Below are 15,401 nucleotides of genomic sequence, written 5' to 3' on the forward strand. Positions count from 1 at the left end.
ACTTAAGTAAGGAAAAGAGACAGTTTGGGCCTCCTCCAGGTTTCGTTTATCACATTCTCTTAAAATCACTTCTTCTTGTTCCTAGTGACAGCTCATTAGCAAGTGAGGCGAGCAAAGCAATTAGCTGGTCCCAAATGGCATTTTCAGTTGACCGTGATTTTCAAGAACACTCGAAGGCATCCGCGATTTTATCTTGGACATTGTGAAAGTACAAGTGCTGCGTGCCCGGCGCCGTGGGCTCTGTGGCTCGGGCTGCAGCGCGACCACTCAGGGCGAGCAGAACAAAGCGGCCATGGTGCACGGAGAGAAGGGCACGTGGGCTACAGCCACGGCGGGGCTCACCCCTTCCCCCAGCCTCAAAAGCAAGTATCCCCAGAACTAGATTTCAGAGCGAGACACCTTGTCACAGCCGGCTGCTGCTTTCATCTACATTCCCTCTCACATGAAACACGGCAGTCGTGACTGAGCTACATCAAGTGCTTCCCGCGCTGCAGTCGCTGTCCTCAGGGGACCACAGTTGCTTCACAACCAGACCAGGAAGCCGGTGGGTTTCAGCGCCGTGGCCTGGGCCGTGCGATGAGCAGGTAGCTGGGCGAGGAAGATGGGCCCAACCCGAAAACGTGGCCTGTCGTGCCATGTCCTCCTCACACAGAACTAACCCTGTGTGTGCGTCACGTGATGCTCAGACACCCAGCATCGGTGAACCCCGTGATGCCAGGGGGTCGCACTGTGGGGGTGCCCAGAGTTTTGGAGAGATCAAAGCTGCACACTCACAGAGATGGCCGCGCACACACACCGTCCATTACACAAGTGCCCCAGGGACACAGGGGAAGCAAGTTCCTAGTCAACCTGGTAAAAGGAAAAAGGCGACCTCACTGTTCTGTGTCTCTCCTCAGTAACGTGGCTTGCTTTCCAACCCTCACAGAAAGAAGACAATCGCACTACACCCAGGGAGACATGGAAGGCAGGCCGTGGAGGCGGGGAAAGGCACAGGCAGCCCACGGCAGCGCAGACGCCATGCACAAGGTGGAGGAGGCGTGTTCTGCATCTCGCCACCACCCAGGGGCAGTATCCGGACGTGGGAGCCTCCAAGCGGCCAGAACATCTGAGGACACCAGCTGCCCAGAGGTGAGCGCCCACCCCCAGGCAGTTTCCAGCAGGGGCACAGGCTGCGGTGGCCCCTCCGCCTTTCAGGCCTGCTGCTTCCCCGCCTGCAGATGGTCAGCAGGACACGCCTGGGCGCCCGCTCCAGCTGCCCAGAGAGTCAACCGCCGGAACGTGAGGCACGGAAGGCAATTCGACGTGTTGGGGAATGTGGTTACGGGATCTAGATACCTGGGCCACAGGCGCTCAAGCTGATTTGTTTCTCGATACTTCCATTTTGGTGGCTCATCAGCCTTGCTCCAGAACCGCAAAGGAAAGTGGCAAAGGCCAAGCATCAGCTCTTCCTCTGGGAAGATTTCCACCTTCCCCGGGGGGGAAGCCCAGTAAAATTCTTCTCCTAAACGCAGTCCTGTACAGCTCGTGTTTCTGTCATCCTGCCTTCCCCTTGACACTAAGAACACTCTGCAAACATATTAATTTCTTACTGAGTTTAAGTCACCTTCACTCACATCCCCCCCCCACCTCCCCCCGGCCTGTGACTCTGCACACCAGGTCCCTTCTCTGTCAAGCATGCCCTGGGGACGCAGGGACGCTGGCTGACTAGCCCGTGGGTACGCAAGCAGCGGGAGGGGTGGCAGTCCAACTAGGAAAATGGAGCAACTTTTGCCGTTTTTGGCCAGGCAGAGACGGGTAGTCCCAGCATCAGGCAGGTGGGTGCCAGGAGGCAGGCTGAGTGGGAAGCCACCCTTCCTGTTCTATGCGGGCTCACACGGGGTAGGGTGTTGGGAAGAGAAGCAGGTGTGGAGTCTGGAGGAAGGATACGAGGAACTTAAGTCCCACGTCCACTCTCCAAATGGCAAAGAAGTGTCCAAGCAGGACAGCAAGTTGAGCAGCTGCCAGCACACTGCCCAGGGTAACCTCTAGTCAGAGGGCTGGTGGGGGCGTGCACGTGTGACATGCTGTGCTGCGTGTGACAGGTGAGGGCTCAGAGGCGTGTGCTTCAAATCAAGCTGAGTGCAAACTCTGCACCATGGCAGGCCGGTGAGGAGGGTTTATGGCTCCCTGGTCCATTCTACACCATGTCGAAGCACCTCGTGAAACAGAACACATTTCCCAAAATGGCCGGAGTCAGACCATCTAACTGTGCCATCAAATTCCAGGGCGACACAATCCAAACAGAATGTCTGGCTACCAGCACTTGGCAAGCAGCAGGGACGCGTTCAGAGGACTAATACTTTTTGGAAAACTGACTCTAGTGGACTTCGGAGAGTCATGAAGCACACGCAGGAAGACCGAGCCGCGTGCCAGGAGGAAGTGGGCGTCCCGTGCTGTCCCAGCTCACTGCTTACCCGTGTCTCTCTCCCCTGGACTTCCAAAGGCCTCCATTCCTCACTAACCCTGCTCTCCAGGGGCCGCGATATCCCAATTAAGAGGGCCAGAGCAGCATTTTAAACAACAGTATGAGGCATGTGTGTATTCACTATCAAATTTACTTTTACGACATTTGGTGAGCTAGTTACCATGCATCCCAGTTGGTAGGAAAGAAACTCAACACATAGTCCAAGTGTAGAGGTAGCCTTTACCTCACGCAGCAGAGCTACGAGCCCAGTTACTCTGGCTAGTTCCAGGACTGGAGCTACTCCCTCAGGCAAGCACCTGTCTAAGAGCAGCTGCACCCCAAGTTAGAGGAGAGCCAGTTCGGCCCATGCCCCCACGCTGAGCCGGTCAGCAGGGCGCCTGGGTGAGGAACGAGGGTGCCACGCGAGCCCTGTGCCTTTTTTTACTGAAAGGCCACATGTGGCCACAGATGAATATGAGTCTCAGGGTTAGGGAACTGAAAAAGGGAACAAACACAAAGCACCTCTAAAAAAATGATGTGGTTACAGAACAGCAACAGCAATGGCCATGCTCTGGACAGGATGTCTGCGCAGGAGGGGCAGTGTCCTCTGAAGCTGCTCCCTAGCCTCCCACCCGCTGAGACAGACCAACTTCACCATGCGAGGCCAGAGACCTCAGCCCCCTCAGGACTGTGTGTACAGAGCACACAGGCTGCCCCCACCACCTGCTGCTGCCATAAACCAGTTTCTGATAAAATGGATGCTAATGATTAACCCAAAAGCCCGCAAGTCACAGAGTAAGAAAAAGATACTCCCCGGATGGCCTTGGCAAATGATGGTTTTCCCATCTTCCAAAGACGCTTTAGGGAGATCTGCCTCCGTGACTCCATCTTGGTGTGAACAGAAAAGCATCACACTGAAGAGGGCAGTGCCTGGGTTGAAATGTTTACTAATCAACACAAACTCTGGTTCAAAACTTTCCCTGAGAGTGTCCACGTCCCACTAGCCTGTGCTTTTGAACCCCCAGGAGTATGAACAGCGCTCCACTCCCCCAGCTCTATGCATCTGGAACCAGCTCTATTGAAAGGTCGATTATCACGGACCGGGTTCTTTGCCAGGTGCTGGAGGGACAACGTCCATGGGGAAGGAAGGCAGATCAGTTAAGACCTCTAGGAGAAACAGGAGTTTTAACCGGACCAGGTGAGAACCACCACAGGACTCAAACACAGGGTTCAAAGCCCAGCGAGGAGGGAAGACCACAGCCTGGTCTGGTGACTCAAACACCAGTAAAAACAAGAACGATGACAGACAACAGAAGCAGGCCGCCGCGCAGCCAGCTGCCAGAGCAAACAGATGCGGGCTGTGACAGTGCCGACGCTGACACCGCCCGAGACAGCACTGTCGTGGACCAGCCACAGATGAAGACACTGACTACCAAGTGCTGACCGGAAACACAGGTTGGTTTTCCCCCCTTTAGTTAAAAGAATACAGTACATACAATAAACCATTCATATCTGAACAAAGCCGCGTGTCTACAGTATCGGTTACACTGTCCCCAGTGTTTTGTGAAACTGCAACATTTTGTAATTAAATGTTTGTAAGAAGTTTAAACAGTTGTGGTTGGAGGGAGGGCAGCAGGTACAATTATTTCACCCTTTGGAGGTTCGAGAGTTTGTACTCTACTCTGCAGATAAGAAGCAGCCATCGAGGGATTTTAAAGAGAAGCGACACATTAGCTTTGTTCACCATCAAGGTGGTCCAGTTGCAACAGCACAGACAGAGGCAGGCAGGGCCCGGAGGGAGGCCGAGGAGCAGCCCGGAAGAGAGGAGACAGTGAGCCGCTGCGGGCGGTGGCGCTGGGAATGCGGGGAAGTCACAAAGGTCCCAACGACAGAACATGAGTTTTCTAGGGAGTTGAGGTTTGACTCTCAAAACTGTGGAATTTTATCTCAGTCAAATCAGGACGCAAATGAGGCCACTGTGACAAAGAGAAACCTAAAATGGGAACAAGTCACCCAGCGAGGAAGCAAGGACAACATCTAAGACCGAGCCTGAGATTGAAGAAAACAAGAAAAATAGCAAATTTTTCAGTAATGCTTTAGAAGAAACACGAGCCATTCTAAAACTGAAAGCTAATAAGCACTCAGCTCCACAGATGGTAAGATGGATACATTCACAACTTGCCAGAATTCTGAAGCCTGAGCACCCCCTTCCAAACACACAGATGCTTTTATGGGGTGGGGGACCGTGTTTCTGATTCTGGTAGTGAACGCCAAGTCACATCTTGCCAGTAGAGAACGGGGTCTCCCAACCACAAGCCCACCAGGAATTTCACCAAGTTATTCTCATTTGGGGGAGATGGTCTGCGCTTGCTGTGTCCCCCAGGCCTGCCAGAGAGGACGAGGGAAATGAGAGGGGGTGACAGTTTCTGAAGAAGTCAGCCGTTTCATCGGCTCCAAGAAAGCAGATCTGTGTCTCTAGATTATTCATGAGCAGCCCACGTGTTATTCTGGGAAGGAAAATCAAGCGTATCAAACAAATTTATCCCCACATTCTGAAAAATGGCTTGAGGCACAGAGTCTGACAATTTCTTCAATTACTCTGAGCTGTTTAACCCCTTCCTGAGAAGAGAGCAACAATTCATTTTCTTTATTATTACTCTGTGTGCCTTTCAAAAGGCTAATTTTTTTTTTGCGCTAGTAAGAGTTAACATTTATTAAGCATTTATTTAATTTCCCCCTATTTTTAATTCTATTTTATTTCCCTTTTAGAATTTTTTTCACCCATTAGGCCTCCCCCACCCTTAATCCTATCCCCCACCTCCTTCCCTCTGATAACCTCCTGGAATTTATTCTTGTTCTGCCTGTTCTCCTTTGCGTCCTACATGGCACATGGAAGTAAAACCACCCATTATTTGTCTCTCTGACTTATTTTGCTTTGCATAATCCCCTTATGTTCCTTCCATTTTGCTTCAAATAGCAAAATGTCACCTTTTTTATAGCTGAATAATATTCCATTGTGTATCGATACCATATCCTCTTTATCCATCCATCTATCAGCAGGCACATAGGTTGTTTCCTCATCGTAGCTATAACACCACCACAACAAACAGTGTAGGGCATATGACTCATTCAGCTAATGGCTTCATATTCTCTGGACAGGTATCTGGACGTGCACTGCACTGCTGGGTCACGTGGGTCCTTATTTGAGGAAGTGCCTTACTGTTTTGCAAGATGGTCATACCAATTTACATTCCCACCAACAGCGCACAAGGGCTCCTTCTTCTCCACACAGCACCCCACCTGAAACACTGTCACCAGTGTTTTCGGTATCAGTCATCCTTACAGGTGTGAGATGATACCTCACTGTGGTTTCGACTCGCATTTCCCTAAAAAAAAAAATAGTGGTGATGATGAACACTTTTTCACGTGTTTTTGGCATCTGTATGTCCTCACTGGGCAAGTTGCTACTCGGATCTGCCCGTGTGTTAACTGGGTTGTGTGTCTTTGTTGTTGAGTTTCATGAATCCTTGAGTAGCTTGGATAGCAGCCCCTGATCGGAGGCGTGATGTGTACCTATTTCTCCCATTCCGGAGCTGCTCTTTCTGCTCACATTATTCTTTTGCTATGCAGAAGTTTTTGTTTTAATTTAATGTAATCCCAAGTCTTTTTTTTTTTTTTTTAATTTTCATTTCCCTTGTCTTTGGGGCTAGAACCCTCAAAGATACCTCTAACACTGATATTACAGAAGTTATCCCCTGTGTTTTAAACTTCTATGTATTTTATGGTTTTGGGTCTTATACCCTGGTCTTTCTTTTTTTCTTGTTATTAATGACATATTATTGTTTTACATCTTTGTTAATATTTTGACAACGTAAGGTTTCTCCCCTGCGGTGTGGTCATTGCAGCTCCCCCACCACCAAAGCACCCATACACCCCCACCACAGTACTGTGCTCTCCCTGCCTTCTGATCCCCCCACCCCCCAGCCCCATCTCCTGTCCCTTGCTGGACGTCTCAGATCTACGGTCAGTTTTCAAGGGTTGGTTTTACAGTTTGCCTTTGTTTGACCTTTGTTTGGTTTCTCTACATTTCACACAAAAGTTACACTGTGTTGAACTTATAAACTACATATTTTTAATTTATTTCTATATATGGAGTGAGAGAGTAAGGACCAGTTTTATTTTTCTGTATGTGGCTGTTTGACTTGCCAACACCGTGTGTCACAGGGATTTTCCTGTCTCCACTGCATTGCCACGGTTCCTTTGCCGCAGAGTAAGTAACAACGTGAGCGTTTATTTCTCGGTTCTCAATTCTGATCAACTGATCATGTGTCTATTTTCATTCTGACACCACACTGTTCCAATGACAGTCACTTTGGCATGTAGTTTGAAGTCAGATAATATGATGCCTCCATCTTTAATATTTTTGGTTCGAGTACTTGGGGTCTTTTGTGATTCTGTATAAGTTTTAGTGGCTTTTGTTGCTGTGATTGTGTTTCATTAAAAAATATCATTGGAATTTTAAGAGGGATTGCATTGAATCTGTCTATTGTTTTTGGCATATTCATCCTCTTGACCACATTAATTCTCCTCATCCCTGAACATGGAATATATTTCCAATTGTTTGTCTCTTGTTCTGTCACATCTAACAGTGTTTACAGTTTCCGTAGTATATAGGTCTTTCATTTCCTTTGTTAAATTTAATCCTTGACATTGAATTCTTTTTGAGGCGATTGTGAACAGGACTGTCTTCTTAATTTCTTTTTCTTCTAGTTCATTGTTTGCACATAGAAATGCAAAAGGCTTAAAAATTAAGCATATTAAGTTCCCAGTCTAGTCAGTTTTGGTATAAATATACATTCTTGGATCTGACTTATGAATGTCTACTTCGCGCTGGAGATAGGAATTTTACATCATATTTTTCTCCCAATCTGTTCTCACAACAAAAAATATTCAGAGATGCTCTTTTAAAGGAAGTACTTTCCACATACACGCCCATGTAGTGTCACAATTTCTGTACATTCTGCTAAGAGAGCTTGATCTTAGAGATGGAGTAGTACTCTAGCTGCCTTCACAACAGGTTCAACGTAGACCATTTTAAGTGGGGTGTCTTAGAGTCCCAAGGCAGGAAGGGCAATGAATGCACAGTGCAGAGTTCTGGAAATAATCACTAAATGACTCAATTTCCGACACAGCGTTCACCCAGAAAGTATCCTTTCTCATCTTTTCCAAATATAATGCTCCCAAAGAAAAATTTCAACCAGCTGAAACCTAGGCAACGACTAACACACTAAAACACTGCCTTGCTAGCCATTAGTCTTATGGGTTATTAATCATACATTACTGAACTTCGTACAATTATTTATACATCTCACTCTGATGGCGTTTTTGAGGCTGAATAGCATTTCTAGAGTCACAGGAAGATCCCCTCACATAATATCACGATCCCAGGCCAGCAGCACACACAATGCTCACAGACATATGACCCAAAGCATTAATAAAGGCAGAAATAATAGGCGTACTTAATACCCGCCGGAGAAATCCCAAGATGAATTTCTGAACGGCTAAGTCCACCCGGAAGCCCGGGAAGCCCGCCCACACCCAGAGGAGGGCGCCACCTCGCAGGACACTTACGGGGTTCAGCGTGTCTTCCACAGAGTGGTGCACCGTCCACCAGTCGGAAGTCCACTCCCAGGCGTTGCCCACGATGTTGTACAAGCCGTACCCGTTGGGGGGAAAGGCGTCCACCTGACATGAGAAACGGGGAGATGCCGTCACACACCCGCCGTGTTCAGAGAGCCTCTAAGCAGAGGGGAGCCCGCCACGGCCGCCGCAGGGATGCTGCTCCCTTTCTGCTCATCCACCTACAGCAGCCAGTGCCAGACAGGGACGAGCACAGCTGGCTTTAACTCTCGAGGGGTGTTCAGACACCTCAAAAGGAGTTCCTGGTGCAGAACCCGGAAAAATGGTTCCTAGGGGGCTGATGTGGTGGGGCAGGGGCCAGCTGATCTTTAGGCCTTCCAAAGCCTAACAGCAGCACAGCAGACCCCGTAGTCTCACCGTGCTGACCCTGCCTGCCACTCAGTCATCCAGCGCCGAGAGACCCCACGCCAGCCCTGTCCACCTGACAAACCCTTCCACTCACCCCCTCATGGTTGTGCCTCAAAACCCTTAAGGGACGTGTCTGTGAAGGGACCAGGTGAAGGTACCATCAGGCCTGTGGAATAGAGGGTGTGCGGCCTCTGGGGCCTAGAAGTACCATGGAACAGAGGGCGTGCAGTCTCTGAGGTCTAGAAATATGAGGCAACCTGTCCAGGTTTTTCATAAGCAATTATATCACCTTTCAAAGCAGGTGAGACAGTTGCCACCGGTCACTGTTACAGACAGGGACCCAAGGTATGAAGCGATTATGAACAGCGAGGAGCGGAGGGGGGCGAGAGAAATAGCTGGAACCAAACAGTAAATGCAAAACAGTCCAGCTCTTTAATGACTTCCAATTTTCCCAACATTTTTTAATGGAAATTCTGAAACATAAAGACAAACTTCTTGAAAGAAAAGAAAATCATCCTTGGGCTTTTTAAATCTTTTTACAAACCCCTTGCTCAGTTGTTGGCACGGGCCCGAGGGTGGTGGGCAGGGCAGGAGGGGGCAGCAGCGGTGTCCTTCACCCACTGCCTATCTCCACGGCCCCTGGGCTCGCCGGGTGGCCCGGGCGAAGCCTGGTACTCACAGGCGCAGTGCCTGGGAAGCCGTCCTCGCCAGTGTTGGTCACAGGAAACTCGCCCTGCCAGATGTTGGCGTAGTGCCGGCCGCCAGGCTGCAGCTTGTTGCCCCAGGGGAAGAGCCTGTCAGGGGAGAAGCATCAGGGGGTGCAGGCTCCAGGCCAAGAGTCCCAGGAGCCGCAGGGAAGCCCACAGAGTCTGCCCTTCTGGAGGGAGCTGCCTTTCTTTTAGCTTCTGCAAAACCAGCTCATGTCAAGGTGACAAACAGCTGGGTCCCTCCTGAGCCGGCAGGGCCTGAGATAAATGGCTTAACCAGAAGCGGCCGGGGGCGGGCTGGGCGCAGACGCCAGACCGGACTTCCAACAGCACCATAAAAGCCTTCACTATTTCAAGGAGCCTTTCCCAGATGTGGCCCAGGCCTGGGTCTTCCGTCTCTTGGCTCCAAAAGCAGAGCAATGACTCAGGAAACAGAATATGCTGGAAGCGAGACAGGCTGCAGGGGGCTCGAAGGAGGACTATGTAACATGGGAGCTTCATTCTGGGGTGCTGTGGGACAGCAGGGAGCCCCTTTGGCCAGATATGTGGCTCTGGGGGCGCTGGGTGAGCTGGGGACCCCTCAAGTGAGGCTGAGCAGGGCCCTGGCAGAGTGAGTTTACGTCCACTCTAACCAAGGGAGTACATGGGTTTAGGGCAAGGCGAGCGTGGCCTTGGGCACGATGGCCCCCCTCCCCCAGTACCTGTTCTGTAGGCCTCCCCGACAGCTGTACTCCCACTCGGCTTCTGTGGGCAACCGCTTGCCGGCCCAGGCACAGTAGGCCACGGCGTCGTTCCAGGAGACATGGAGAACCGGATGGTCAGGCCTGCGGGGTGGAGGGCGAGCAGGGGAGAGGGTCATGGAGAGGAAGCAGCACCGGCCTCCACCAAGCACCGCCATGTCCTGCCACCCCAGGTTCCCCGATGGGTTATAACCACTCTTGGAACTAGATGCAAAACATTTCCTCACTTGTGGGTGTGCCAGGACCCCCCGGGGCCTCACTGGGTACAGCGGAGGTGGAGCTGCACCCCCTCCATCCTCCCTTTAAGGAAGGAGAGCAGCCAGTGAGGCTAGTGTTCAGCGGCTCCCCGCTGCCAGCTCCTTGGAGCTCTCCACAGAGGAGCCCGCTGGGACCCCACCAACTGCGCACAGCGGCACCACCCCCGGCTAGGACATGCTGGGCCTGCGCTGCCATCCAGGCGCCCCCACAGCTCAGCCCCACCTCCTCCCCCCGTTCGGCAGCTGCCCTTCCCTCACCCAACCGTCTCTCGGCTGTTCCCAGAACACACAGCCTGGGGCTCTCGCTACTGCAGAGGAGCCAACGCCCCCCCCCCCAGGGAGTCCAGGTCAATCCCCGCTTCTTCTGAGACATGGGGGCAGGAGAGGCCAAGGGGGGTCTGAGAATAAGGGCCACGAGGCCCACCAGCACCTGAGAGCATGGATATCCCCGACGCTTTTCAGTGGACGCTCCCAGGCCAGCCCCCCTCTGCCAGGTCTCCAGGGGAAGGCCGTGCACCATTCCCCCTCGCTGCCCGTTACGGGAGCCTACTGTGCCCGTGTTCCTCACCGACGAGGGATGGGCATGCCTCAGCAGGAGGGACTCAGGGGATGAAACGCGGCCCCTCTGGGTTCCCCTTCCTTCCTCAGCTTTTTCCTCTGTTTTCTTCTACGAAGGAGACAGTAACTGGGAGCTGGTCAACCGGAGGCCCCAAGAACCTAGTAACTTTGGACGGCGCCAGCCAGCTCCCCCAAAGGTCTGCCAAGTCTCACTTTCAAAGTCTCCCGACATCTGTCCAGGGGCTGAAGCCTGAACGCCAGCCTCCCTGCTCCCTGACAACGAGGCCAGGAACAGGTAATGGTGTCGGGAACAGGCTCTGTCCGCAGATCTAGGTCAGGAGAGCGGGCGGCCTGGGGGTGCAGGCTCTGAGTGCTGACCCAGGCCCTCTGTCCCCGGGGCTCGCACGCGCTATTTCTGCAGGAGATAATTGTATCCTGGCCCTGGGGATGCGCTGACCGCCTTGCCGCTCGGTGGGCTTTCCGGCCATGTGGCTGCAAAGTGTGTCAGCCCAGGCCTGGAGGGGACTCGGGTCCAGGCCTGCAGCCGGCGCCTCCACGGCCACTGGGCAGGACACGCCGCTCACTCCCTAGTGCTCCTCCTCGCTGAGAACCACACGCGCGCCCGGGCCGGACCGCAGACCAAGCCCGGCTTGAGCCCCATCAGAGGCCTGAGCGGGGAGGGGGAACCTGCAGGGGGTAACGCCCGGCTGGTGGAGACAGGCCCGGTGCCCTGTGCCTTCCGCGAGTCGGCCCAGTGTCTGGCTCTTCACCTGCCTCATTTTCTGCAGTTTTATTTCCTCCAAAATCAATTCAGGTTCATGGTTCTCCCCATTTCACAGCGAAGATGGCCCCTGAGCTCCCTTTCAGCAGCGCAGAGTCTAGCCGGAAGGAGCCCTGTCGGCCAGGACAGTCCGGCAGCCTCACCTGTGCAGAACAGTCGAGTCAGGTCCTTCGGGGTGTCTCCAGCTGGCGCCCTTGACAGGTAACCACCAGGGAGCAGCTGCCACCTCAAGGCAACCCAGAACAAGCTGAGGTTAGTGACGGCGAGTCCTGGGAAAGAGCCGGGGCGCGCAGCAGGCCCTCACTCCCAGTCTGCGGCCCCCACATGAGTGACCTCGAGAGCTATGACCGGGACCTCAAGATAAAGGTGCAGGTGGAAATAAACCTTTAACCAAAGAGCTCCAGGGTGACGAGGTAAACACGTGGTTCTATGGCACGCATCACCAAGCACTCCAAAAGACGCACAGCCCCACGCTCTATGTTGAGCCAGCGAGGGGTGACCCTACTTCACAGGTGGGGAACCCAGGGACTCCAGGCATGAAGCGTGGCTGAAGGTGACCCCAGGGTCACAGGCCAAGCGGAGGCATGGCAGAGAGGCCGGGTGTGTTTTCTAGAGACACAGGTTCCAACGCCGGCCCCGCATGACCCGCGGGGCCCTGCAGCACCTTCAGCTGTGAGACGGGAGCAGCCCACCTGGCCGTCTCGCGACAGAGCGGGTGGGGCAGCCAGGACCCTAATTCCTACTCGATGGGCCTCTGCACCCAAATAGCAAGTGGCCCCCGCGGAGTGAGGCGACCGCCAGGAGGGCGCAGAGCACGTACTCTGCCGAGGACATGCAGGGCAGCCGCTGAATCACAGGCCGCGCTGCTGCGGAGACGGCCGAGGGAAGAGGCGTGTGGATGTGTCTTCTCACACACGGCGAGCGGCCGGGCCGCCACCTCCTCATCCTCCCACAGCCAAACCTCCCGAGGGGCCTGGAGCGAAGGACGTTGGCAGGGGTTGGGGAGAAGCCGTACAAGCAAGACGCGCGAGCTGTCGTACCCGTGGACCGCGTGGAATTACTTCCTACTGCAAGAAAGCAGGCGCCGTGGCCTGAGGGACCCTGCCGCAGGGTGACTTGGCTTCCAGAGGCCACAGAGGTGAAGGTTTCTGTCTCTGTCCACTGTGGCCCTGAAGATCCCCTAACCCAGGGTCTGGCTGCTTGGGTTGAGGGGCCAGTGACAGTGGTTCTGTCTGTGTCTTGGGGAACAAGCAGAGCGCCCAGGGGGCCCCACTCTTGGCTATGGAGAATTTGGGCTACTCACCCAACCTGTCCCAGCCCCAACGCTGAGGAGGGGGTCTCTGCCACTGTCCTCATCCCTCGTTACTGCTGCAACTCCCTCACAGGGGCCAAAGAACGTGTGTCTCCCAGTCATGAAAATTTGCCCCTCAGAGTCCACCACGAGCTCCAGCCACCTGCCAGTTCACCCTCTTCCGAAGGTTCAGAGCTGTTAGAACGTGCCCTGCTGCACCAGGGACAGCACGGAAGAAGCCCACCCCTGCCAGGCTCCAAGTAGGACAGGCCCACAGGCGTGACTGTGAGTGACGCCCTAAGGAGTCCCTCCTCACAGAGCAGGTCCAGAGCCACCTCCCCGACACCCAGACAGAAGGACCAGGAAGTGAGAGCCAGCAGCTGGGAGAGCCCAGCAGGCCCCCCACCCACGGCCGGCTGCCACCCTCCCTTTCCAAATGTCACATGTCATCACCCCACAATTGTAGAAGTGTGTTCTTGAACTCCTGGAGGTGTCGTGACAGTGAACACTGCTCTTCTAGTTTAGGAACTTAGGGAGCACACGCCTCTCGAGAGCCAGGGCAGGCCAGTGGTATCGCATGGTCCTGCACAGGGCAGGTCCCCCTCAGCTTCCCACCCCCCTCTCTCCCTGGCCCAAGGCGGCCAGTACAGCGGCATCTGCAACACCCTCGGCCGGAACAGGGGGACCAGCATGGGCTGTGGCTGCACCGACGTGTTCTCTGTTCCAGGAGACTCTTCCAGAGTTGCAGCACCCCCTATATCTGGAGGAAAAGGACTTTAACTTGACCTATTTCCAGTCGACCATCTCCATGGCAACTGTCTTGGGTCTAAGTTGAAACAGCTGTAGCAGACAGCCAGCGGCGCGCAATTACAATGTAAATAGGATCTGTGTGAGATGGACGGAGAGCCCTTGAGAAGTGGACTCCGGGCAAAGGCATCTTTTCCCTCGTTGTCCCCGGATATCACCAGGCTTGTAGTAGCAGCTTATAGACAAGCAAAAAGGAGACAGAGCAAAAGAGCAAAAGAGCCTTCATCTACGCCAGAGGCGCTAAATCATGTTTCTGATATGCACACAGCCCAGAATAAAGTCCACACAGGAAAAGGATAATTATGTATATTCAAGTGCAAAGATGTCAAGTTCTGCAACTTCACAACTGCTCTCTTATAAATTAAATGCATTTAGAAAAGCAAATTAAAAAGATGGGCGTTTCTGGAAACATCGCATAAACATGACAATTACCCCTATAAAAACACCCCAAGGGAATTTTCCAACTGGCACTGGTGAACAATGAGAAACTGCAGATCTGTTCTAATTCACCAAGTATAAATAAAACTGGGGGAAAGCTAGCAACTGGGAGCATGAAATGGAAAGGGAAACACATAGTAAAAAGTTCTTTCTCCGGCACCCAACACGAAGGTGGGAAACTAGAACTAGACCTGAAGAGAGAGTGAAAGTAAATTTATCATGAAAACAGACAGGTAGTCGACTCTGACAGTTTATTTTGAATTGAACTCTGTATCAGGTATCTTGACTGCTTAATAGAATTCATGAGAGAGAGAAAAATGCATGTTTTTTCAAATAGAGCAGAAACATTTATCAAACTTCAAGAAGACCTGAAATTTTTAAGACTTTTTGCTTCAGTTCTTAGTGCAATCCCTGAGGCCAGCACAGCCTGCGTTCTCAAGGCAAACAGCTTGCTCCTCACTCCTCGCCCCTGAGAGGTGAGGCAGGCCGGCTGCAGCAGGGCCCTTCACCAGACAGGGCAGGAAAAAATGACATGAAAAACATCTCTGCGCTCAACAACCCCTGAAAAGTCATCTATTTTACTCCTCCCTGGTGGAGACATGCATAAATATGGGGAAAGTTTATTTTGGGCTTTAAAAATAATAATAAAAACAAGAAAAAAGGGGGCCTCCCTGGTGGCACAAGGGGTTTAGATGCAACCTGTGAAGCTGTCCACAGCCACTCAGCATGAGTTCAATCCCCAGCCAGGGAGCTACCCACATGGCACAGCAGACCTCTCCTGGCTAACCCGCTGCTCCCCTCAGCAGTGTATTTTGGTCAATCAGCCTGTTCTGTTCTCCACTCTGTCTCTGGTGAATCCTCTCACCCTCCCGCACACACCTCTGGCCTGTACCCCAGCTCTTGTATGCATGAATAAATAAATCTTTAAAAAACAAACAAGAAAAAAGGGTTTCTCATAGTCTAAAAGTAATTTACCTTTTTGGGCAAAATGGTGATTGTGCAAATTGATATAATCTATCCAGAAAGCAATCTGACAACTTAGCAAAAGACTACACCTGGTCCACCAGCAAGGGGCGGGTGGGGTGGGCCTCACCCATGTCCATGAGAAGGGACACAGCTGTCATTAAAAATTACATGCAAAACAATCTGATTGTTTGGGTAAGTGTTCACCCTCTACTAGAAGAGGTGAAGACAGTTACAAGTATGTTTATACATAACCATTTAAAAGTGCACGCACACACACACACACACACACACTCTGCAAAGAAAATACTAGTAGCACATATACTGGAATGTCGGCCACAGTCACTTCTGGGTGGTGAGATGGTGGG

The 15,401-nt window shown here is 52.5% G+C and overlaps 1 protein-coding gene across 2 annotated transcripts in view; it reads right to left on the reverse strand.

Annotated features, from left to right (window-relative positions):
- The window catches only part of SUMF1 (sulfatase modifying factor 1), a 36,809-nt gene that overhangs the window by 12,055 nt on the left and 9,353 nt on the right, over positions 1 to 15,401 (reverse strand). The window contains exons 3-7 of one of the 2 annotated variants that reach the window (XM_054694769.1): positions 11,678 to 11,760; positions 9,900 to 10,022; positions 9,171 to 9,285; positions 8,075 to 8,188; positions 5,278 to 5,829 (exon numbers count right to left, since the gene is read on the reverse strand). In XM_054694769.1, the coding sequence (XP_054550744.1) occupies positions 5,773 to 5,829; positions 8,075 to 8,188; positions 9,171 to 9,285; positions 9,900 to 10,022; positions 11,678 to 11,760 (492 nt within the window). In that variant the 3' untranslated portion in view covers positions 5,278 to 5,772. Of the gene's footprint in view, positions 1 to 5,277; positions 5,830 to 8,074; positions 8,189 to 9,170; positions 9,286 to 9,899; positions 10,023 to 11,677; positions 11,761 to 15,401 lie in introns of those variants that run through there. The other variant, XM_037522055.2, reaches the window with a different exon arrangement.

Source organism: Talpa occidentalis, unplaced genomic scaffold, assembly GCF_014898055.3.
Source record: "Talpa occidentalis isolate TD23 unplaced genomic scaffold, MPIMG_talOcc4v2.1 talOcc4.10, whole genome shotgun sequence".
Lineage (NCBI taxonomy): Eukaryota > Metazoa > Chordata > Mammalia > Eulipotyphla > Talpidae > Talpa > Talpa occidentalis.